Here is a 26,051-nt window from a genome sequence, read left to right on the forward strand (position 1 = left end):
AGCCGGGCTAGGGGAGATCCGACAGCCTCTCCCCCACATGCCGACTCGAGTCACCATCGCGGGTCCTACCCACGCCGTCCGCCCGACTCCGGTGGCGACCCGGGCGGCCTGCGAGCGCCGCGTATCGCTGCGTCCGATCGACCATTTGCGTCAACGGAGGCCGCTGTTCGGCATAAGGCCAGCCGTCTCAACAAATGCGGCTGTCATGTAGCGCTGCGGCGGCTTATCGAGTGCCCGGTCACGAGTCTGTCCGGCCCCAGCTGTTATAGTTTGTCCTTGTCTGTTAGCAGGTCGGCTGACGCGCGTGACACCCGAGGTCCAACATTTTCCGGTGGTGCGCCAGTGAGCGTCCGTTCCAGTCGTCGCCTCCGACATTCTCACACGATCCTGTCCTCGTCGTTCTGGCGTCTTCCAATGACCTCACTCGGCGAGGAACTTCTCTCGATTGTGACATCAATCAGCTCTCGGAAACGAAATCTCCCGCCGGGGAGCGCCGCACATTGGATTGTATATTTCTGCCGCGGCGGCGCGCGGCCCTGGCCGGCCGGCCGCGCGGCGTCGGCTGGGGCGGCGGGGAGGGGCCGGGGAGCGCCGAGGGAGGGACGGAGGGAGGGAGGGAGGTAGGGAGTCGGCCTCTGCTCCACCTGTCAGCCGCGGCCCGTCGTGTCCGCGTTAAACGGCTCTGGACTCTGGAGGGCCACTGACCGCGTGGTTCAATGTCGGTTTTGGGGATAGTTCAGGGTGTGAGTTTGACCAGAGTTCAGTGGTTTGACCACAAAGGCAGCAAGGATTCAACTGCGGGGATTGGGTATGCCTAACGTGGGAGGAATGTGGGAGACCCATCAAAGGTGACTGGGGAGGATATACCCTAGGGGACGCTGAGCACGGATAGGGGAGGCTATGTGGGACAGCCGATACAACCCAGGGACGGCCCACGGGCGGCTGATGTTGCCAATCTGTGCGCGGCCTGTCGCCACCCCTGGCAGCTATCCTGCGGTGATGGGTGGCCCGGCCGCGCCGGTCGGGCCGCAGTGGAATGTGCGGCACGCCGGCCGACGCCGCGGCATCGGACACGGTCCGGCCACACTCCACAGTGACCTTGTCTGTCCTCCCTGTTCGCTGCGTTCCTGTTTCCCGTCCTTTCCACTCCTCCATGGAGCGGGGTGGCTGCAGCCACCCCGCTCTCTTCAGCCCTTTCGTCCTTTCCACCTTATCTTTCCCCGTTCCCTTGCATCCTGTCAAAGCTACGTTTCGCTTTGTTCGTTGTCCGCTGTCCCTTCGATGCATCTCTTCTGGCTCCTTTTCTCTTCTCACTCTGTTCACCCTCTGCCCGATCGTCTCTTGTTATCCTTCATCCTCGCTCGGAAGCTCAACAGCATCGTTTTGAAACTGAATCTTCTTGTCTTTTCATTTGGGCTCAACTGTTTGCCATCTTGCCAAACTTATGTTCGCTCGCCGTAAAGTGCGGCTGCGGGCAGCCGGGTAGCAGCTGGCAGGACCGCGGTCGCAGCCGGCCGTGCTGTCCCAACGTGGCGAGCAGAATCTATCGGTGGAACGGCAGTAGCCCAGCGGAACAGCGGACCAGCAGACCAGCGGACCAGCGTACCAGCGCCTCAGTGGCCCAGCGGCCCTCCCAGTTTATGGGGACGTCTTCTGTCCGCGCCACTGGCGTCCGTCCACGATGAAATATAGCTGTTATGCTCGGCCGCAAAACAGATGTGAGCTGTGTTAAACCACCAGATGGATGGGCCTGACATCCGCAGCCGAATTCGGCTATCACTTCATAATTATCGATGGGACTGGGCGGAGATTACAGATTACAGATTACAGATATATTCAGACAAGGTCCTCTCAATAGTGAGGCTTTTCACATGTCCACGTCATGATAGTGTGATACAAAACGAGGAACAGTGTGCAGCACGCATAATTCTCACACACGCACCCATACATGCTATTGCTCATGTCTGTTGCTTAGACAGCAGCACCTTTCGGATGTTCGCCCGGTACGACAATGTCCCTGGTTCTACTCCAAGTTCGTTCATACGAGTCACACCTCGGTAGCACAATCTACGTCTTCCCGACTCCGTTCGAATGAAGGGGAGGGTGAGGTAGCTGGCCTGCCTAGTGTTGTGCCGGTGCCGCTGGCTAGCCCGCTGCCCCAGCGTACCTTTGAGGTACTCCGGCTGCTCCGACACAAAGATACGCTCGACAGCACTCACTGTGTGGTATGTTACCAAATCCTTGGCAGTCAACCACTTCAGCTGCTTGATGACAGCCGCCACGCTATCACGTCGTCGCCGACCGGACACAACGCGTGCACAAAAGTTTATAACTTTTTGCAGCCGTCCTAACTGCACCTCACCACACGAGCCGTACACCGACAGACAGTACCGTAGCACAGATACAACCAGGGCTTCAACTATCGGCTTCAGTGCTGACCGCGGTATAACGTGACGAGCGTGCAGTAGCGCTGTCAGCATCCCGGTACATTTCCGCGCCACACCGTCTACATGGGACACAAAGCTGAGATGACGGTCGATCGTCACTCCTAGATTTTTAACAGTTTCTGACTCTGTAATGGTGGTAGAGCAGAAAGTCAGCGTGACAGGCGGCAAATTGCGAAGCATCGCTGGGGTACCGATCACAAGCATCTGTGTTTTCGCAGCATTAAGTCTCATTAAGTCTCATAAGATTGGCTGTTTTCTCGAGCTGTTCGGCCATGGTCGTATGATCGATCGAGATGAAACTAATAACTTGTTGAAAGGTTCGTTGTTGAATATAAAGTCCACTTAATTAACATAAACAACGCTCCTAAAGTAATTAAAAATGAGCTATTGTTTCCAAATAAATCTAGCCATCAAAATCTGACAACGCGCCTGAAAGCCGCTCGGCTGAAAACAACTAGTTCTTCCTCTATCACCACGTGTGGTAAGGAGCGGTCGTCGCCGTTATCGATCAGCTGGCAGCGACATTAATTGACGCAAATTCCTCCTGGTGCAGCCATCATCCAGTGTCACACTTGCATGGCCACTGGCAGCTCAATAACCGCACCCGAAGCCGGGCCGGGACAGACTGCAGTCATTGTGTCTAATGCATTGATCGCAGCCGATCGGCCCGGGCGTGGGGCGAGGAAATGGCTGCTCCGTCGGCGAGTTACAGGCAGGACGATGTGCGCCAGCGCCCATCGGCGACCATTGGACGCTCTCCGGAGGCATTACCTGCGGCTGTCACCAATTACTGATAGGACGACCCTCGGGCGCGCCTCTGCTGGAGGTGACTTTCTGACCGGCCCCGGTGTGACCCGGCGTGACGGACGGCGGCCGCGCGCTCTCTCGGTTTCTCCCCAGATGGTGTCCTGCTCACGCGAAGTGCCGTCCGTCCGTCCGTGGCTGGTGGATGCCACCGGGCCTCGTGCGTCGCTACGGCCGACACGGTTCGCGCCTGTAGTCGCGTCAGCCGGCCTCGGTAAACAGAGGACAGTGCGACCTCGATCGCTCGAGTCACCATCAATCTGCGCGGCGTCCGAGCGACGGACGCGTGAGCCGCGCCCTCTCCCAGGTTTCACCTTGGGAGCGACGGAAGCCGGCCGTCGCGTCTCCGCCGCCCGCCGCCCGCGGGCCGGCCGGCCGGGCGACTCGGACCGACGTACCGAGCTGTACCGCTGCCGGCCCCGGCGACGTATAGCTAGCCACGGAGGCGGCGCGGCGCTCTGCAGAGCTGCTTTAATTAAAGCCTGACGTGTGGCGGCTGCCAGCCGGGACGGCGCCGCGCTTCGTCGACCTATATGCCGACAATCTGTCCCACACGACAGGGGCGGAGCATAGTTCGACCGGAGGGCCGCCCTCTCGACCCGCTGGACCTCTGTTCCCGCGCCATTCGACCTGTTATTCGACCGTTTTGACCTGTGTTTCCAACTCGTTTGACCCATGTTTTTCATGTCAAACTAACCTACCCTTTTCTGTCCGTTTCAGATTCCGTCTACATCGAAAGCCAGCAGAAGGATCAGCCGTACTTTATCTGCACGATCCAGGACTTCAGAAGGGTAAGTCCTGAGTTTATCTGTGGGATTCAGGATTCAGCTGGGTGAGTCCGGACCCGGAGCGCTCGTGTACCGGGCCGTGTGGCGGATCGTGATCGGCGGCGGCCGCGGTGAAAGCCGAGCTGGCGGTCGTGCCGTGCCGGCCGCTCGATGTCGAGAGGCCGTCCGATCGGTCGCCGAGTGGTTGTGTGGCGTGTCAAAACACCAGCCGGGCGTCGATTAACCGCGCTGATCCGACCGGACCCGGCCGGCCTGCGCGCCTGGCTCAGAGGCGGCGCCGAGTTTATTTTCAATGGCACTGGGACTGATCGCTTCATGAGAAGCAGGGCTGCACCAAGGCAGTGTGCCAGTGGCTCTGCTCGTTGGAAAGTCTATTGGATGACTTGCTATTTGATATGAATCTCGGGCAGCTGAAAGTTCACTGCTGTATTGCACCTGCGGCCGCTGGTGGCCTTTTGTCGTCCGCGGGGACTCTGTTGGGAGGGGGCCGGGTCTCGCGTGCAGCCGGGGGGTCCGGCGGCGGCGGCGTCATCAGCCGCCGGCGGTGTGCGGCGGCACGCAGCCGGTGGTGACGTCTGGTGGCTGGCCTGGGACCTGGGAGCAGCAGGATGCCGGGCCAAAGGTCACCCGCAGTGGGGTGAACTGATGGGACGCCCACACCTGACCTAACACATGTCACTGCTCAACATAGGGAAGGAAAGGTCAAGGAACAACAGCAGTTCAACAGCAGGCTAATTTGATTATTTTATTTTGTCGGCAGAGGCATAATGTTTGCTTTGTTTGACGTTTTTTTTTTGCTAGGTCTTTTTATTATGAAGGCTTTCAAGACAACAACGAATATATATTATGAAGGCTTTTCAAGGCCTCCTAACTTTCCGTGCACCATACTTGCCTCTCTCTGTAATCATTCCATCCATTCGGCTGTGAAACTGCCACTGCACTTTGCGTTTCCTCCTCGTAACCGGTCCCGTTTACAGAGGCTGGATGGCGTGGCCGGGAGAAGCGGAGGGATGGGTCCCACTGAACGGCGGAAGGGGACCGCCGGAGGGAGCGCTTAGCGAGGGGAGGCGAGAGGAGGGGAGGGGTGCCTGTCACGTGTCTGCGGAGCGTCAGCGAGCGAGGAATGGGGCAAACAGAACGGCGGCCCGGGGGGAGAGAGTGGGCATGTTTGTGAAGACCGATAACTAATCGGAACCAATCATGGTGCCGGTGAAAAGCTGCCAGCCAAGCGTTGCTCAAACGAATATAGCGTGAGCTCGTCGTCATGGCGACCGAATTGAATGACTCGAGCCGTGTTATCGAACACTGCCTGTGACAGGCCGCCGCCGCCGGCCAAACCCCGGGAGCAAATCGATCAAATAATTGCCTCTCTTTCAGAAACTGATCAAAAGAAGATGGGATGTTTTAGCGGAGGCTGAGCGGAGCTCATTCGATTGTTAGTTACGGTTACTGGGATGAAGCATTATTTGATGAGATAATAGTGTTTGTTAGGATATTTGTTTGCATCACAATGCTCATCATATTCCTGTGATTTTTTAGAGATTAGCAGGTCTTTTGCACGCGTATTAGGTTACGCCTGAAATAAAAAAAACGTATAAAATAGTCAGTACGTGCGTGCCATTACCGGGTTTAGTTATGGGTGTTATTGTGACGTCCCGGACGTGTGCTTTTTACTTCATTGCCGTCTTGCACACGCGCCCATTGGCAGCCCACACTCCCATGCTGAAAAATGTAATTCCCAAAGAGATAAGGAAAACGTATCTACGCTGCTATCTTACCACTTTTTCACTCCCATGAACATGTGCATCATCATTGCAATGATGCGAAGAATTGATGCGATTTTATGTCGACATATGTAAATACGCTGTAGAACGTATAACGGCGACGCCTAATAAATATCCTTCGTTTCCTCCAGACCACATTAATTGTTTTCATCCGATTTAGTCACCAATTTCGCTTATTTTCATCCTGATTTGTCCGGACGATTCCACTCCATTTCCTTTTCTTGCAGTATTTGTATTTGGTCACCCGCTTCCACTCTGCGATATATAGGCTGACGGCGTCAGGCAGTCAGTTCCCGTCGGAAAACCGATAGGGTGGAAGCCGGAAGGAGAGCGCGGAGGACAGAGTGGCAGCGAAGTACCTAACTGCTCTTTGGCGAAGACTCTCCAACGGAGAGCAGTGGAGTTGGAACGGCGGGTCGACATTAAAACAGAAACCCCACCAAGACGGTCGGTTTTAGCCTACACAACCGTTAAACGTTTCTAGCGACAAAACTGATGGGGTTAATACCCTCAGCGCTATTTGCAACTTGTAAGACACTACTGCTGCTTTAATTGATGACGTCGATGTATCTTAACGTGATGTGCATTTTGCGGTTTTAGTTCCAGCACTCCATATGCACGTGAGCGTCACATTAGTTTTCACGCCTTTCACGCGGCGCTGCGGTCTCTGGGAGCGAGGCGACATAACGGATGCTGCATTTCACGGTGTGTAATGCAGCGTCAACTTATCATTGGCTGCACCAATGAATCGCCGAATGTGTGCCATAGCGAATTCATATAAATGTCTTCACTTACGAAATGACAACTCTGTTTCCTCTGTCTCTTTTTTACTTCATTGCCGTCTTGCACACGCGCCCATTGGCAGCCCACACTCCCATCCGGCGGTGTCCGTGTCCCTCCCCCGCCGTCGGCCGTCGACTCCGACGCACACGTGCGGCCCGCATCGTCGGTCGTCGATCGCCCCGCGTGTCGACGGCGCGCCGGGGGCGGCGGTCGGTGTCGAGCCTGTTTACCTCCGGAACGTGGCCCAGCCGCCCGCTCCGCTCCGGTCCCAGAGTTGTGTGAGGCCGCCGCCAGGGGCGCTGCGGTCGGCGGCTCTCGTCCCCGGCGCCGGACCGTGACATCGGAGAGGGGAGGGGGAGGGAGGGAGGCGGGAATTTGTGGCTGTCGTCTCGGTTTTGTTCGTAATGATCGTGGGACGACCGGTCAGCAGAGACGTGGTTAGGTATCTGATAGAGGCCCCACTGTTATCACAGCCTTCTTCCGCTGAATCAGTAACGTGGAAAAAGAACAACCAACGACAGCATACGAACTGTTAACAAAGGCATGTTTTCAATGAGGTCATCAGATCTCATTCCAGACTTTCTCGACATACCATGGAACGCTGCTTCCCTTTTGCTGGAACTTGTGGATAGCACAGCCAAGTATCTGCTGTTACGTTTACCCGGCGGGTTGATTAGTGCCGGATTCTCCGCGGTCCACCATCCGGTTTCCCTCCCCCACAAACCCCAAACCCGAGGGACGGGAAGGGAGGGGAGTAGGGGTGGAGGAAGGGGGAGGGATGGCTGATACAGCGGGTGGTCCCTGAGCCACCCTCGGTGGACGGCAAACACCTCGACACCGTGCCGCCCAGCGAGGGAGAGCGAGCTCCACGTGCCAATCCGCCAACCCGTGGCACGCCGAGCCCGTGCGGACACGTGGGGTTATCATCACCTGGAGCGGTGGGTGACAGAAGGGCATGGAGTGGCGGGGAATAACTCCTAACGACACTGACTGGTGTATAATGCATATTGGTGCCATTGGTACAAACCAACAACAGGCTGGCACGGCACGACGTGGTGCTACTTTGCAGCGTGTAACAGACGTCGGAGCCGACAACTGCACATTGCCGCGGTGATGGATAGACGTTCAAACTCGTTCTATAGAGTGGTGCTGAATGCATTATGCTGATTTGAATTCAGTGTGCAGTTGTACAGCGCTAACATTCGCTCTGTTGTGACATCTCGCCCACTTGGTGTTTTTATGAGCCATCATCGATACTGGAGATCACGTTGCTGTTCGCTTTTATCATAAATGTCACCTTACCCCGTCTGAAGCGTGTGCTCAGAATATCACACTGTCTCCCCTGGCACTGAGGCTGGGCTGAGCCGGTTGCCGTCTGCCCCCGTTGCAGTGTAAATCGGGCGTGTTTAGCCGGCCGCTGGGCCCGTGGCGCTGTCTCATTTCATTTGCAGGCGGGCCCGCCTCCGGTCGCGCTGATTGATCTCGGTCTCCGTGTTATTGCCGCTGTTGCGACAAGGAGTGTCTCATTTATAAACATGAGCGCTGCCAGGACCGGCGGTAACCTCGGCTCATAATTTATCGATCCCAACTCCTCAGCCTTCACAGCAGCGCGCATCATCCGATTCCGCAGAATTGCCGGTTAGGGTCTCTCTTCAGAACCAGTCGAGAATCTCCGGAACAATAGCAAACTACACCACTCATCGTTTTGATGCTATTCACACATAACCTTCACATTCACTTCACAGTTATTCCGCCCATTGTGCACGACCCACATATCATTGTGACTGAGGTCTTTATGTGACGGTCGTTGGTTAGTTGAGTCCCGTACTGCTCACATGCTGGCCGGTCGCCCGGCTATCGACCTGGGCAGGCCGGTCACCGGTCGACGGGACCCAGTGTGACACAGAGCGGCGGGGTCGACAGATGGGGTGAAACGAGAGGGACATAATGAGACGTGGCTAGGGGGCAGTAACAGAATGTCAGTGAGTGCGGATATGAAGCTATGTCAAAAAGCATTTATATTTAATCTTATGGGTTGCAGAAACATTAATTAGATTCCATTAGCCGTTCACAGTTTAAGCTCTATCGCTATTACTTATAAGCTGGTTAGTGATTATACGATAGGTCAGGATTTAATATCCCCAAACGTAATCCGCATTTGCCCGGATTTCCAATCTTCAAACTGTCCGCATTAAATCAGGACGGTCACTGCAGACTACAAAGAGGAATGTACTGCCATGAGTCGGTACATCACACGTGTTGTATCCAAATGCAGGATACACCACACCTGAAGGATTCACAGCTGCCGCACGGCACGCTGATCGCATCCATTAGCCGGCGCAGCTGTGATGCCCTAATGGGAGTACCCGAGCCCGGAACTAATGAGCGACGATACGGGGCCGCCGATGGTAGTGGTGCGCCGGGCGATCGCCGCCGCTGCTGTTCCTCTGACCTGAGTTAAAACTGCCACTGCTGTCTCCTAATCATAACGCCATCGACTTAACCTCACAACTGTCTGGAAAACGTACCAAAATCTGTAAATGATAAACCTGAGGGCCACCTGAGGGTTTGGCTCCCAAATGTCAGTGCAGAATTTTCTGCGTCAAAATCGTGCCCAGCGTCTGTTCTGTCCCCCCCCCCCCCCCCACACACACACACTAGCGTTTAGTGTCCGTTCTGTCATTTCCCCCTCACATGCGTTACCTGGATGCGCCTCTGTCGGCGAGGAGGTGTGAGTTTGTGAATGTCTGACCGCTCTCTATGCTCAGTACGATTCGTATTCAGTGTGCGTTAGTCCGACAGCTGGCTAATGCTCGTATGGCAGCTGTCGGTATCGTTAAATAGAACGATTATCGAATATCGGGTGGCTGCCAGAATATAGTATCAAACCTATCATCATACCTTGTCGGCATGAGGCGTAATTATATGTCAGAGCATCACATGCTCGTATGATGGATTTGATTTAGTCATACGCCTTCAGCACTCGATATTATAAATTGCAAGTAGAACGGCCTCGGCTCTATTTATGCGTGCCTGATTGAATGGCGTGTAATGCATAACCTGAACACTTTCTAGTCTTACGTTCTTATCGCGCTGTGAAGATTGCACTTTGCCATATCTCGGACATACCACGAAAGATAGATTACGTCACTTGTTTTGTTGGATCACTGAAAACAACGCTGTGTAGAACGCAGCGCGACTCGCAATAAGTTCGCATTTCATCACCGATACTGTGTCGTCGCTCTCAGACGTGACGAAATAATATGTGGATGAACGGTCATCCAGCCGTTTCCACTGTATGTCGAACGAACCTGACTGGCTCGCCTGCTTTTCCTGCCGTGTTCTATCGGCACACCGCTCTCAGAAGGCATTCTCAGAAGAAGGTATACGCAGTCAAGCAGTCAGTGTTTTTCCGGGAAGTGGCGTCACTGAAGTATGCAGTTACAAAACTGACGTGATATGAGTGATAATACGCTGTTTTGACATGCATTGTGGGCTCAACGCTGTTGTGGGTGGCATTGCTGAGACTTTCATGTAAGAATCTCTGCAACTGCGCCATATTACGGCATTCAACAGAGCGGGATAAGAGCGGGTCGGGTTGGGTTACAGATAGGTACTCTCGAGGTGGACGAGCTCGGTTTCAGAATACCCAATGAGTGCTAACTGTCCAGGTTAATTTACTGCATTCGAGTGAAGGTGTCAGCTCTCGCAGCAGTGTCAGACGTTCAGCTATTAGACGTAATGATCGGTAGAATGGCTCGGAGGGCCTCAATAACTTAGTTCCATTGCAGCCTAGCAGCTCGTAAAGGCTTATCTAGGGAAGCATGAATCGGATAGCCATTTGTTTGGTGATTAGCTCGTATGTGTCGTTCAAACAGATAACCCATCCAAAGTTAACATTCAGGCGAATAGGTCTTGCTCCATGATCCTTAATAGCGTTTCGAATCTATTGTATCAGTGTGCCACTGTGGATGGACGCAGTTAGATTTATATCGTATTCTTATTTCAAACATCGTAGTTCACCTCTGAGAGACTAACACTTCCGCCACCACTGCTACGTTATATCTGTCACAAAGCAAACGTTTGATTGTTCTGCGCGATGTGTGATAAGGATTTTCTTTGTGAATAGGTCAACAAGGCCCTTGACATGATACTCGTATCTAGTGAAACGGAAATTGTTGTATTGCACTGAATCAGTTCGACAAACATTCTCTAAGGTTACGTCTACGGTCTATGCATGCAACAAAAATGCATTTACCCTGGCATTAGCGGCATAACGTAATGCGACCCTCGCGTCTGCCACGAATAATGGATCATAAATGAACCTGTCCTTGACTATTTACAGGACTAATCATACATAGCGATCCCACAAAGTGATCATTCAGTCGCTAGTAGCGACTATCAATAAGTGATGATTATTTGACCTAAATTGCTCACTGTTCAATGCCCAATGCACATTGCCCATACCATTGCTTAGCCCTGAAATCGGACTAAGTCACACCCATTTACGTCCATTTCAATAGCGTTTGTGCGGCGGCTGTTCTTTGCGCGTCGGCCCGGTAGTTTGGGCCGCATTATCCGGTCCTTCATCAGTCATTCCTCGGCTGGAGGCGTTTGTTTTTTACCGGCGCTGTGGCGGCGCGTCCCACGGCTGGCCCGGAGCACCGACCGGCCGACCGGTGCCTTTGTTCGCCGGCTGTCCGGCCGCCCGCCGCCGCGCCGTCTCCGGTATTGGGTGGAAAAGTGCGGAAAACAAGAGCCACTTGGCACGGCCTGCTTTCGTGACCTTTATACAGCGTATTTGGGCCAGGAACGAGCTCGGGAACGAAACTTGGTATAGGAGATGTTTTCACAAATTGCTTTTCCAAACCACGACTGTTTTTTATTTATTTGTCTTTCAGTACTCTTCGACCTCGTGATGAACTTTTAAACTACCTTTATCTGGCGACTGTGACCCATTGAACGTGCTTAGATTTAAGTGATTTAACCACCTTTTCCACGGTCTGTGATGCATTCCCACAACGGGAATCATTGGCTCTTTGACTTCTCTACTGACGATCGCTGGAGACTCTAGTTCAGCGACAGCTCACTAGGTGGCAGCAGCGGCAGCGGTACGAGGGGTACGAGGCTCTCGTGTTAGCCGGCTATCTCGGCATTACGACCGCCGGTCGTTTAGTAGTTTGTTGTCGGCTCTTGTAACGCAACTAGCGAGCTCATTTTCGCTGCAGTGATAATTATCTCGACCTTGTTAGGTGGGAGGATGGCATTTGCACAGCACACGCTCGCCTACCACAGACCACAGTCACAGGCCGTTAGCAGGGTGCATGAGCTGCTGAAGCTCATCAACGTCTGACTGCAAGGAGGAAGTCCACACTGCACCCATTGCGAGCGTTCGCTGTGAAGTGCACATCAGTTCCTGCTCTTTTGCTGCAACAACCGGCTTAACGTTTGTATTGCCTACCTTTTCTCCGACACCCGAGCGCATCAATCCCAACCACCACAGCGCGGGTCGGTGGTCCCCATACGCAACTCCCGAAATGGCCCAACTAGCTCGTCCAACCTCTTCCAACACTCTCACTCCAGTGCATCCCCCTCGACAGCAGCTGCATCCTCACCCCCAGCTGGATACCAGCCCGTGGTGATCGCGGCATCGGCCGGCAGCCAAACCAGTGTTCGCCCATTACCTGATGGAGCTGGCCGAGGGCTCGCCCATTATCCGATAAAGGCACCATTAACCGGCCACCTGGGGCAGTCACGATCGGAGCCGTTTGCCGCGGCCGGTGTAGCATAACACCATCCACGCTCTCAGTGAAGTCACTCGGAGCCGGGAGCGATATAAATCACACCTTCCTCGGTATTCTGGCAGCGTACAGACACGGCCCAGTTTGTCGGGCGCTGGGTACTGGCTGTCAGGCGTTTTAGCGACTCATTGACCGTGTCGACTCAGGCCGACACGGTACGGTGAAGACGGCAGTGGTACCGGTACTGAGTGGGAGCTCTGGCGGATGTAGGATGACAAGGAATGTCGCTATAAACGTCCTCCTGGGCCTCCTTGATCCGTCGCTATCGCCATCGATTCTCTTCACCCTCTCTCTCTCTCTCTCTCTCTCTCTCTCTCTCTCTCTCTCTCTCTCTCTCTCTCTCTCTCTCTCTCTCTCTCTCTCTCTCTCTCTCTCTCACACACACACACACTCTTTTCTCACACTTTACTTATCACTTTACCGTCGATCCTTTCCTTATCCACCTTCCGCCTCTTCACATCTCTTCCAGAAAAGAACCTGCTCAGCCATCCTTTTCTCCCTCCCTCTCTTCCCTTTGCCCTCCTCTCTCCCCGCCCCTCTCCCCTCTCCTCCCCCACTCTCTCCAGAGGGCGGTGCTCACATCTCCCGGAGGTGGGGTCGCCAGCTGCCCGCGGCTGTCACGAGTACTGCAGAGGAGGCGGAACTTCGACACGGCTGCCGCAACTGCACGACCGCCTTATCTTACCGCCCAGGCGCCGCCGCCGGGACTGGTGGCCGATCATCTATCATACATTCAATGGAGCGAATATTTAACAATATAATTTGAAAGCCTACTGCATAGTTTCATATCACGTGCTACCTTCTTGGAATTAAAAGGCTGGAATGTCTACATAAGAAACTTGTCGGCTGGATGTTTTGCTGCCTGTCCTAATTGGCGCTATCGCGTATACAAACTGAGCAATAATGAAGATGAATGATGCAGATGTGCTGCTTTAATAAACTCGGTCCAGCCGTGCGCCTTATCGAGCGGCGAGCGCAGTTATCATCTGGTAGCCACTCCATGTCGTTAAACTCCTCGACAGATTAACTTTGTGGATGTTCTCAAGATGTCATTTAGCTCATATACTTAGCCGCAAACGTCTCGGCTAGAACGGTTTGTTTTGCCCTATTGAAGGCTGTGCTGCAATGGCGGCTATACTGGGAGAGTTCATTCGGTCCTCAGCGCCGCAACGGTCGTTGGTTTCGACCCCAGTGAACCCGTCGGCCTCGATGGACCTTGTCGTCAAATCGAGGTCGTAAGACCGTGATGGGAAGCGCAGTTCTGTCATCTCAAACACCGCAGTGACCGAATGGCGTGACCAGTTGGCCTCAGTTGCTTTTGAACTTTTCTCCGGTTGGGGTTTAGCAGTCGCATTAAATGCCACCAGACAGTTGGCAGTTTCTGCGCGGGGGAAGCAGATTAAACCGGTCCCTGATCCGCGGCATCATCAGCGAGATAACGGTGATAATAGTGATAACCGGCGGATAATGGACTAGTACGAGCTGTGCGAGCGAGGTGGGTCTAATTAAATCGTACCTCAAGCCAGAACAGCGCTGCTTTGGGGAGATAACCAGCGCTGTAAGATCCGCTCGAATTGAGTCCAATGCAGCCCATCTGAGGACCGATGGGCGGGACTTATAATCAAAATTTGTTGAGCAGGTAGTAGGTATACGAAGGTATAAAAACCAACTACCTATAATTAAGCGAAATTATATATCTTATATCGCTTAATTATGCATACCTAATGCTTTTTTAATCCATACGTACGTATACTACCTACAAACTAGTTCCAACTGGTCAGTTATACTTGCTCAATAAATATGCTCGTCCAATGCATCTACACATAATCAAAGGCATCGGTGCGACAATAAATTCATTGCACATAGATGCTCACATAAGCTGGTAATTTTCTGAGAGGCAAGACAACATAAGGCATTGATTATTCGTGGTCCACTCTCGCCTTCTTTTCACTCGCTGCAGGAACACATGTTTAAGTTTTCCTGCCTGCATAATCGTTCCGAATCCAGCCCAGCTCCTCTGCTCCCTATGCCGGCTCGATCTCTAACTCATTTGGCCCACACTCGCCTCATCTGTTTCAGTGCCACTAGCTCTCCCTAGTCGCCCGCGCTGTCTACTTTCTGAGCCCTCACGCCCGTGTCAAGGGCGGCGCAGGGCTGGCTGCAGTATTGCGATCAATACAGGCGAACAGTAGGGTCCGCCTCGGGGCCGGCCGAGATACCCCTCGGCTCCAGCATCTGGTGCCGCCCCTGCCAGCTCGCAGATTGACGCTAAAGCACTTAAATCGGAACGGCACGGCTAGAGAAACAAGAAAAGATTCCCAAAGCATTGATGTTTTGAGACGGGGATGGGATGGAATACGCACATAACTGTCAGCCGTCGCAATAGCTTACGAGGTAATAATAGAAACGTTTCCTGTTATAGGTAATTTCATGCTAGTCACTCTTTATATTCACATTAATAATACATAATTTATTTGGCCATTACACGGATACGACTAGCCGTGATTGCTGTTGCATACTGAATATAACAGTCTTTTCCAATGCTGAACACGTCAGCCACGTATTGCACCTTCTGGTTCACCCTCACGGTCAAACTGACCCACCCCGGACAGTTCAGTCCCTGGTCAGTTCGCTCTCGAATCCCAGCACGGTGCGTTCGAGAGTCCATAGGTGCGAATAAAGGCGTCATTAACGATGCACACACAGAGTTCCGCGGTGCGTGACGGCTCAGTTACGGCGCGGGTCCTCGATTACGGCGACAGGCAGCGATCCGGCGGCCATTACGCGTGATATGAGGGTGCGTTCGGCGAGTTTTATTTCCGTCGGCGGGCGGCCAGGCACGTCCTGCCCCGGCGCGGGTCGGGCAGCGACTGAACGCAGCGCCATCTACAGATAGCGACCTGTTTTCATTGGCCGTCACTGCGAGGACCGTAAATCAGAGGTAACTCTAGAACGGCTCCTTTCGTAATAATTAATGGACGCCATTTAATTGCGTCCCAGAAAAGCTATTTCTGGCACCTAAAAGCTGACTCGCCCCAAAATTGGTCCTCAGCACCTATTTGGTGGATACCAGCACCAATAATGGAAAATGACCTTAATTAGCTGTTTCTGGCACCTATTCATCGGTACGCCTTACTCTTTTTTCTGAATCTGGCACCTAAATGCTGAGCGTAGCACCAATCTAGTAGAAAAATGAACTACTGGCTGGTAGAATCATGTTGTTCTGGTATAATGACCCCTGGAGTCTAGCCTAAAGGTTGCCAGTGCAGTTACACTCTAAGACAGCCCCGTAGTGATCTCAGCACTGTATATGACGTTTAAGTAAGCAAATAATATTGATTTGTTTGAAAAACAATGTCATTTAAATATTTAAAAGTATTTATTTGTAATGATTAAAGGGAAACATTTTTGTGAGTAATTGTCTCGATTTTGACCATTAAAACGGGTATTGTATTTTTTGACGTCATCAAATAGCTCCAAAAAAGAAATGTAATGTTTTCATTCCGTTCAAGGCCGCTGAAGAAACGCGGGATCTTGCGTGGGACATTGTCCGTTGTTTGCCGCGCAGAGTTGTGCCTTGGTTGTGCCTTTTTCATCCGTTTCTTACTTATGTCATATGTGTGCATGAAGCTTTGATTTTGTTTTTGGTTATTGTGTGGCCGGTCAGTCAAACGCCCCTGTAGAAACCGGATGCTGCGTTTGATCGAGATGGAGTCAGACGATGATTGCAGAAAGGTAATAATATTGAAAAGAGGGCCGGTTGCGTGGCGTGGCATGTCTGTTCAGAGTTGACATTTTGCTTTACTCCAGTTTATGACCTGAGAGCCTGGCTGGAAGTGACGGATCCAAACTTTTCACGTTAAAATGGCTGAGGGTGCAATAATCTCTAGTCTCTACATAGCGGGCTAGTATAGGAGCGTCTTGCTATGCTGCACCATAGCTGGCTAGTGATTCTCTTTTGGCTAGAAATGGCATTAATCATTATCTCCACTGGCGAAAATGGCACTTGTCATCACCGAATGCAACGTTCATGTTTGTTAGGATACATAAAATCAGGAAGATTACGGGAATTAGGTAGGCAAACGTGGAATAAAATACGAGGGGGTATCGAAAAGTTCTGATCATCACATAGAAGATATATACCGATTTTGATGATTTTTGGTTTGCATTATATTTGGTTCTTAAGAACAATGTTCCCGCAAAGAGAATCTTGAGAAGTGGTTTTATCTTATGTAGGAGAGACTTAGAAGTAAAAAAGATGAGTATTGGGCCCATTGAGGACCGAACCGTTATCCAACTAATGCATTTGAAACGGTATCACACTGAGAAAATACATCAAGAACGTGAAATAACTTTATGGCGAGGAAAGCCCATCTCATGCACTTACCGAAAATGAAGAAATAATTTTCAACTTGGTTGCATGGCCCTTGCAGGGGAGTCAAGAAGTGAGTGACTACCAGTGACTGACAAGGTGGTGACTGTGAAGGAAGTGGAGGACCTCATCCTTACAGATCGTCGTCTGAACTTTCAGATGATTGTGCAACAGAAAGGTCTCAATGCTGGCAGTGCCTGAAAATATTATCAGCGAAGAACTACGGACGATAAAAGAGTCAGGCCGCTTAGAAGTTCGTGTGTCTACTTTGTTCAAGAGAAAAATGCGTCTTGGCCTTTCGAAATGAAATTTAGGCATTTTTTAGGAAATTGAAGACAGCTTCGATCATTCGATGACTTGTGACGAATGCTGGGTCTATGTGTATGATCCAGAGACAAAAAGACGATCAAGAAATTTAAGCACGGCACATCTGTCCTTCTTGAAAGGCGAAGATGCAGAAGCCGATATGGAAGGTCAATGCTATCAGTGTTCTGGATCTGGCGTAGGATAGTCATTACCGACTGTCTTGATGATGGTCGGATAGTGATAAGCAAGCACTACTGCACACTTTTGAAGAAGTTGCGAGATGGCCTCAAGCAGAATTGCCGCAAAAAAGCCCAAGAAAGATGTTTTATCCGCAGCGACAGCGCCCCCGCCCATTTGTCCTGAGCTGCGATTGAAGAAACAACATGATGTGGACATTAAATCCCACCGCATCTAAGAAATTCACCTGACCGGGTGTTAACTGACTCTTGATTGTTACGGGAGATGAAGAATCCACAGTATGGCCGGTGATTTAAGGACGGAAATGACGTCATTGATGAGGTGGAGCAGTGATTTACGGGACAGATCGAAGGTCCTACAATGACCGCCTGAGGCAGCTCAAGAAACGATGCAATAAGTTTGCGGTCGTGTGTGGTAACTTGTAAAGGAGTAATGAACATCATGTAAAAAAATCAAATTTCTATCACATCTAATTCATGGTGATGATCAGAACTTTTCGATACCCCCTCGTAGGTGCTGGATGTTTTGGTTTTGGTGCTGAATCAGCAAACAGCAAATACGGAGTTCAACTAGACGATCTGGCAACTTTAGGCTGTGTGGAAGCAATTAGGTGCCAGATTCAGATATTAGGGTCGAGTAAGCATTTTGGGGCTGATCAGCAATTAGGTGCCAGAAACAGCTTTTTAGGGACCAGAAACAAATATTCCCCATAATTAATTGAGATGATTGCGTCGATACATGGATTGGTAATGAACGCACGCCTCAATGGGTCGGGTGATTTAGAGACATGCTATTTCACCATCATGAAGGGAAGAAGACGAACTGTTAACTAATATTTATGCTTAAGCGTGAATCGTGATTATCTATGAAAGCGTTTAGAATGGGACAGTTATGGACAACTTACACAATCAGGTTATAAGTTAAAAGACATCATGATCTCCCTGAGGTGCTAATGGAGGACATAGCCTCCTAAGGAGCATCACTAGACATCGTTGGACAACTCAGCCTCCGAGCTTGCCCATTGACAACTTTACATCGCTGCTGGCGTCGCTGCTTTCGAGCCGCTCTCCCAAAGTAACCGCCGCCGCTCCGGCCCTCCCTCCTGCTGGAACGAGGGGGCGTGGCTCCGCCGCCGAGCCAGCTGACTGAGATGTGACGTCACTGCGGGCCCGAACGGCGGCGGCGGCGGCGGCGACGGCGGCGATGTCACGGAGGGACCTCGGCCGTGGGTGCCCGTGCGGCCCGTCATTCGTGAAGTTCACCGTGATGTGGCCGCCGGGACTCAGTGGCGTGTTCCCGGCTTCGCGTACGTGATTGGGACGGTGGGAGTCTGGGATTCGTCATCTGGTGGTGGCTTTGTTTGGTAGGACGGGAAATCCTTGTGTGCTAGATCGCAGTGCGGCTCCAAAGGAGAGAGTGGGGAGGGGAAGGAGAGAGCGGTGACCGGCCGCCGTCGCCCCACCGTACCCACGCTCGTTGTGGCGTGATATGTGCTAATCTGACAGCACACTATGATTGCATTGTTTTACGCTTTAACTTGTGTGACTTCGTTATCAATCATTGGTTGTTCCCTGGACGTGTCTTTGTTCGCCAAATCTCGCTTCGTCATTCACGTCTCACTTCGTTCCTGTCCTCCTGTCATTCCATATTTATGTTGTTTATCTTCACTTCCTGCTCCCTCTCCCCGCCCCCGTAAGTCGCTGAATCCAGGACGTCCCCCCTCCCCCCACATCCCCTTGACCCCCCTGTCAACCTCTCTCACCAAGCCCTCCCTCCATTGCAGAGCAAGCGGGACACTCTGATGGTGAACATCAAGTGGTTCTACCGTGTGTGTGAGCTGCCGGAGAACGTGTACCAGCTGCTGGTGCAGGACCGCACCACCGAGCACGACCCGGGACTGGCCGTCCACCAGCCGGCCGTCAAACACCGCGAGCTCTTCATATCGGACGCCACGGACACGTTCCCAGTGGCCGTGCTGAGGTGAGGGAGGGGATAGGGAAAGGGGAGAGGGAGGGAGGGGGTGGTGTCTAGGTGGGTGCGAGAGAGGGGCGAGGCATGTGATTTACCGAATACCCATTTGACGCGGCATCCATGCTCATTGCTCATATATGACGCTGTATAGCCATCAAGAACACCAGCCTCTATAAATCGATCTGTTGCTAGCTGCTAAAATCACTCGACTTCCATCCCCACGTCACCGTTCTGCACTAACTGAGACGTGTTTAGCGATGCAGCCTACAGCTTGTTGTGATTCGTCCTGCTGACTTTGGCAGCGGTGTGGTTGTGTCGCGTCCCGCCTGATGATCGCTCAGTCGCTCCAGTTGTCGTTAGTGTGGTCACTGCGGTGGCTCTGATTATTTGTAGAGTCCTGAGGTAGTGACCGCCACTGGTCTGAAGCGGTAGGTATACCGCTTCTGTTGGTGTGACGTCACTAATGGAATGTTACGTGACGCTGCTGTGCAGTCTCTTGGAAGCAGCTAATGCTTCCAATCGATTCAGAGAAGGGTCTGTTTATTTGATAGCAGATGCCAGAAATGAATTAGTGTCTAATTAATGCTGCTAATCGAAGCGTAGAAAGGTATCATTTACAGCCATCCAAACAAGAAGAAAAACAATTTCATCGCTTATTCGTTCTCCATGTTTCCACATCGTTGACGTTAAAGTCCGTCCCTGGAAGCTCATACCACACCAATGCTCAGTGTTTCACCGTGCGCCCCTTTCTGACGAGTTTCCGCCGTCCGCCGCCAGGGGTCCATGTAAGGTGATCCACTACAGTGACATCCACAAGGTGCGCGAGTACGCGCCCGCCAAGGACACCTTCTTCTACGTGCTCACCTACAACCCGGAGACTCGCAGACTGGCGTCCACTCAGGGGGAGATCCGCGTGGGGCCGTCCCATCAGGTCAGTACAGAGCACCGTGTCAGGTCAAATCAGGCTGAGTCAGGTCAATGCAGAAACCAGGTCAGGTCAGACCGAGTCAGTGGAGAGCCGGGGTCAGGTCAGGTCAGGTCAGGCCGAGTCAATGGAGAGCTTCGGTTAGATCAGGTCTGTTCTGACTGAGTTCGTGGAGACTGGAGGCTGATTCATGGCAGGATCAGATTCAGTCCGGATAAATCGATTTCACCTTTCCTAAATAAATGTCGTTATATTTACCGCATTATGTTCTGTAATGCAACTTTCTGACCAACAATGGTCACTGTGTTGTCATTTCTGTATAAACGGGCAGTATCCACCTTTAATGTCTCTCTACCTCCACATCCCACCCACTCCGTTCCCCTCCACAGGCCAAGCTGCCCGAGTACCGGGGCGGCCCCCACGCCGGCATCCCGAGTCGTCCGACGGGCGCCGAGGAGCAGCGTCTCTGGATGCCAGGCCGGGCGGCCGACTCAGACCTTATGATGTTCCTGCGCGCCGCCCGCTCCATGGCCGCCTTCGCCGGGATGTGTGACGGCGGCAGCACGGACGAAGGGTGCGCGGCAGCCGAGCGGGACGCCACCACTCAGAACGCGCTCGATGTGGTGAGAGACTGACAGCGGCAGGGATTGCTGGGGAAAGAGACGGGAGGGTGGAAATTAGAGCTCGTGTTCTCAGAAGCTATCCACTGATCAGCTTGGTGAAGCTGCAAAATTAAAAGACATTGACTTGACTCATTTGAAATTGTTTTAACGGACTTTCACTGGGTAGTGGGTAAAAGTTATTATTGGTCCCGGTACTCCGACTTGTATTGAAAAGTCTTCGATGGGGCACACATAGGTTTAAAACGTTTTAAAAACGTTTTGGTTTTAAACCTATGTGTGCCCCATCGAAGACTCTTCAATACAAGTCGGAGTACCGGGACCAATAATAACTTTTACCCACTACCCAGTGAAAGTCCGTTAAAACAATTTCAAATAAGCATTTACCTGGGTATTAGGGTAAGGGCGGGTAAGAGTACGCGGGCGATAAGAGTACGCATCAGCTGTTTTGGTTGCTTAGCAACGCGGGCTTGTCGAGTTCATGAAGTGACATGAAGCCGCCAGTGCGTGCTTGTCACCAACGGAACGTGGGCGTTGAGCGGCGACGCTGTTGAGTTTAAGGCGATGAATATTATTTTCGAGCGTTATGATATTATTATGATATGGTACAATAATTTTGATACTTGGCAGTTGAGATAAGGAACATTTCCGTGATTGTTGTGGGAAACTTGTGAGGTTATCTGGGGAAATACTGTGCAGTGCAATATTGTGTTTCCGAAGTTTTGCACAACGTTTCGGGGTTGTTTTGTGCGCGAATTGCATGTACGGTAAGAGGACGCACTGTTCAGGAGGGTAAGAGTACGCAGAATTATACATTAAATCGAATATACAGAAATATAAAATTATTAATATATCGCTCAATGACGTTTGTTTTGTAGGTATATTATCAATGGAGCACTGTGATGCAGATGCATACCCGAAATTCTTCCAAATACGAGTTATTCTCCCTTTTGATTGTGCATTTTTTTAAAGAAACACACGACATGATTATTTCCTGATTTATAGACTTGAAATATTTATTTTAAGTTTTTCTTTTTGGACACTAGAATTAACTGAAATGCCTTCTGAGTTTGAAGTTAGGCATTTGGACAGTACAAGCTGCATAGGTGTGTGTTCATATACTTGCGTACTCCACCCGCCTGGCGTGCGTACTCTTACACACCCCATATGGTAAGAGTACGCAACTGCAGCGGTTCAGAAAATGTCAGTTTTAGACCACTTCCATTTACGCTGAAGGATCGTTGCCCCATGGGTTGATGGCTAATTCAATGAACTTTAATATTCCCTATTTGCGATTTCTTTCTTTCAAATATTAAACAAATGAGAGCAAGAAATCCACTAAGTGCGTACTCTTATACGACTTCACCCTAACTATTAAGACATGACTCTTCAGTCTCACTTAGACATTGACTCATTGTGAATACCGTTTGTATAACTTTACATTTACGAATTGCAAACCTCTGTGAGCTTACTTCTATCTATATGACATGTAACTTGCTACCTTACATGACACCGCCTGTGACCTGACCTACGACCCGCTGTGTGACACGTCTGTGACCTGTGACCCGCTGTGCGACCACCCGACAGCTGCACCAGGCGGGCTACGACCAGGGTCAGGCGCTACAGGCGCTGGTCAAGAGTCCGGTACCGGCGGGTGTCCACCAGCGCTGGGCAGAGGACGAGACGGTGAGGAGAGAGCGGCGGGGGAGCGAGAGTTACTGGGGAGGAGAGAGGGGTCTGGCCAGGGAAGGGAGGGTGGAGATCGGGGGCCGAGAGAGGGACCTGAAACGGGGAGAACGCTTACGGATAATTTATGGCTCCAAAAGGTTGAGTCATTTCATGGGGACACATTGGTAGTGAAACACGTTGATGGCAACACGGATATAAAGCGTTGTTACTGTTATACTGCTACTTAGGCGACTGTGTTATTTGTTGTGACGACCCTTACCGTTGTTACTTATTGTTATGGCCAGCCGAGGAGGATCCAGGAAGTCGAGTTAACACCACTTTGAATTTACAGAAAAAGTTCGTGAAAGGACTCCGGCAATACGGCAAGAACTTCTTCCGAATAAAAAAGGAGCTCGTGCCCCATAAAGAGACGGTAAGCTAACTTTATAAGTAAACTCAGCGGCAGACTTGACATGCTAAACAGCTTACGTTATTTCTTTTTACCTACCCGGCTTCGAAGTACAGTCGTGTGACAAAACATCGCTCCGATCTCTAAGCTCGCGTTTTCCGTGCCTCTCAGAGTGAGCTGGTCGAGTTCTATTACCTCTGGAAGAAGACGGCGGCCGCTCAGGGGAACCGGCCGAGGAACATCGCGCGACACCGGCGCACCAACACCATCCGGCGGATACGCAGTCGGAAGACGGGCAACAAGACCCAGCGGGAGGACCCCGGTAAGGAGCCGCCTGGGAGACCAAACACTGACACTCTGTTCTCGTTTCGAAGTTCAAGGACTTAGCGAATTGCAATTACTGAAAGCATAATTGATATGAATGAGTGCTGCTACGGTAGAAAGTTAAGTATATTTTGCGTGATTTATTCCTATAAGAATTAGTTTGGAGCTATAAGTCTATGAAGTGTTATGAGGCAATGGCTGATCTAACCGTGTGGCTAAGTATACTTTCCCAACAATCATCGGCTCTGCTCTTCCTCTCTGACCTGTGCCCTGCCCTGTGACCCCAGCGGCGGTCGGCTGTGACCTGAGCTCCACCAGTGAGGCAGAGGACGACTCTGATGACTCTGACGCCCACACTCGCGACATGTCGGCCTACCACTGTCGGCACTGCTTCACCGTCTGTGAGTACCCAGTCGCCATAGACATCTCTCAATGATAATAGCCTGCCGTTTCGATAGAGTGCAAGTGTAGGTGTTTGCTAGGCTGGGACTAGTGACTGTACTGTTTGATACATAGGGTGAAGTCGTATAAGAGTACGCACTTAGTGGATTTCTTGCTCTCATTTGTTTAATATTTGAAGGAAAGAAATCGCAAATAGGGAATATTAAAGTTCATTGAATTAGCCATCAACCCGTGGGGCAACGATCCTTCAGCGTAAATGGAAGTGGTCTAAAACTGACATTTTCTGAACCGTTGCACTTGCGTACTCTTACCATATGGGGTGTGTAAGAGTACGCACGCCAGGCGGGTGGAGTATGCAAGCATATGAACACACACCTATGCAGCTTGCACTGTCCAAATGCTTAACTTCAAACTCAGAAGGCATTTAAGTTAATTCTAGTATCCAAAAAGAAAAACATAAAATACATCTTTCAAGTCTATAAATCAGGAAATAATCATGTCGTGTGTTTCTTTAAAAAAATGCACAATCAAAAAGGAGAATAACTCGTATTTGGAAGAATTTCGGGTACGCATCTGCATCACAGTGCTCCATTGATGATATACCTACAAAACAAACGTCATTGAGCGATAGATTAATAATTCTATATTTCTGTATATTCGATTTAATGTATAATTCTGCGTACTCTTACCCTCCTGAACAGTGCGTCCTCTTACCGTACATGCAATTCGCGCACAAAACAGCCCCGAAACGTTGTGCAAAACTTCGCAAACAGAATATTGCACTGTACAGTATTTCCCCAGATAACCTCACAAGTTTTCCACAACAATCACGGAAATGTTCCTTATCTCAACTGCCAAGTATCAAAATTATTGTACCATATCATAATAATATCATACCGCTCGAAAATAATATTCATCGCCTTAAACTCAACAGCGTCGCCGCTCAACGCCCACGTTCCGTTGGTGACATGCACGCACTGGCGGCTTCATGTCACTTCATGAACTCGACAAACCCGCGTTGCTAAGCAACCGAAACAGCTGATGCGTACTCTTATCGCCCGCGTACTCTTACCCGCCCTTACCCTATCTGTTTTTATCTAGCGATAATGCCGTGTAAACGTTTGTCTTGCATCACCTGAAAAAAATCCGACGAGTTGCATATATGTATGTTGCATAAGCCGTCGAATCACGTAACGAAGTCCTTGGGAATTTGTAAAAATTGTTGAGGATCCTAAAGCTAACAAGCTAGTTTTGGCACTACTTCCTGTTTGGGCCTTTACCATTGTTTCATAAGCAGGCCTAAAATCAAGCATCATTCGCATTGTTTCAGCCTCAAAGGGCTGGCACCACGCGGGCAAGGAGCACGTCCTTCTCTGCACCGACTGCAGGGTGCACTTCAAGAAGTACGGCGACCTGCCCGTGCTGAAGGAGCCCAGACAGCCGCCCTCTCAGCTGCCTCCCATCAAAGAGGAGGGCCGCATGCGCACCAGGACACGAGCGAAAGAGCTGGTCAGTATCCTCTTACTTTCCTGTCAGGATATGCGGACTCTTACTTTATGCTATTTTTTGTTTTTGTTTTTGTTTTGTTGGGTTAGGCCCTAGGTCATTTCAGGGGTGGAAGGATGATAGGAATTAGGGGAGACATTGGTCTGGGCGGGCACCCTAGTGAGTCACCGGGGCGGAGTCCGTTCAAAAGGACAGGCCGACCAGCCCCCAAGTACGCACCCGACTACGGGCGTGCTCCCTTAGGAGCTGCGGTGCGCCCCAATGTGAGCCCCCGTATGGGATAAAGCTGCCCGTCCAGCCCGGAGCAGGGGGAAAAAGGCGTGGAGGAGAATGATTTGTCTGTTCTGAGGATGGAAAAGAGGGAACGGAGTGATCTTCATGATACCGTACTTTCAGACGTTTTATACATTTAACCGACTTCGTCAGATCGTTATTATTATTTTTTTTGTGGATTAGCTCATTTCATCAGTCGTTTGATTAGGTTGCCTTCTGGCCTCTGCTCAGTCCAGCGCGCATAAGTTGACATGCTCTCCATGTCATTACGGAGCGAGCGAAGCGAGCGGAGTCTTTCCTTAGATTAACGGAAATTTCTGAGTATGAGCGGCCGGCCGGCCGGCCGTGCGGACGCTTTTGCGAGGCTTATATCTCAGCAACCACTTGACCGATTTACACGCGGTAATTTTTGTAGGGTAGCTTCATTCTTTCTACCAAGTATTGGACTATTCCCGATGCATGTGGGTGACCCCTTATGCACGTGCCACGTGCAAAACGAAGAGGTGTCAGTTTTGTAATTGTTGCAATATCTCGGTAACTACTTGGCCGATTGCGCTGAAAGTTGGCATGTAGGTAGGCACCCACTAGGCACTGCATATCCATGTGCCAGAGTTGGGGTGCTGCTGCACGTGCGCACGTGCAGGCGTCGTTTTCAGATCTCGAGAACGGC

The 26,051-nt window shown here is 51.2% G+C and overlaps 1 protein-coding gene across 2 annotated transcripts in view; it reads left to right on the plus strand.

Annotated features, from left to right (window-relative positions):
- LOC122380301 (arginine-glutamic acid dipeptide repeats protein-like) overlaps nucleotides 1-26,051 on the plus strand; it is an 89,420-nt gene that overhangs the window by 57,215 nt on the left and 6,154 nt on the right. Inside the window, exons 2-10 of one of the 2 annotated variants that reach the window (XM_043363350.1) lie at nucleotides 3,972-4,042; nucleotides 19,067-19,263; nucleotides 20,032-20,185; nucleotides 20,569-20,802; nucleotides 22,387-22,485; nucleotides 22,820-22,900; nucleotides 23,048-23,198; nucleotides 23,488-23,601; nucleotides 24,933-25,111. In XM_043363350.1, the coding sequence (XP_043219285.1) occupies nucleotides 3,972-4,042; nucleotides 19,067-19,263; nucleotides 20,032-20,185; nucleotides 20,569-20,802; nucleotides 22,387-22,485; nucleotides 22,820-22,900; nucleotides 23,048-23,198; nucleotides 23,488-23,601; nucleotides 24,933-25,111 (1,280 nt within the window). Of the gene's footprint in view, nucleotides 1-3,971; nucleotides 4,043-18,481; nucleotides 18,590-19,066; nucleotides 19,264-20,031; nucleotides 20,186-20,568; nucleotides 20,803-22,386; nucleotides 22,486-22,819; nucleotides 22,901-23,047; nucleotides 23,199-23,487; nucleotides 23,602-24,932; nucleotides 25,112-26,051 lie in introns of those variants that run through there. The other variant, XM_043363351.1, reaches the window with a different exon arrangement.

Source organism: Amphibalanus amphitrite, unplaced genomic scaffold (genome assembly GCF_019059575.1).
Source record: "Amphibalanus amphitrite isolate SeventyFive unplaced genomic scaffold, NRLGWU_Aamphi_draft 000096F_arrow, whole genome shotgun sequence".
Lineage (NCBI taxonomy): Eukaryota > Metazoa > Arthropoda > Thecostraca > Balanomorpha > Balanidae > Amphibalanus > Amphibalanus amphitrite.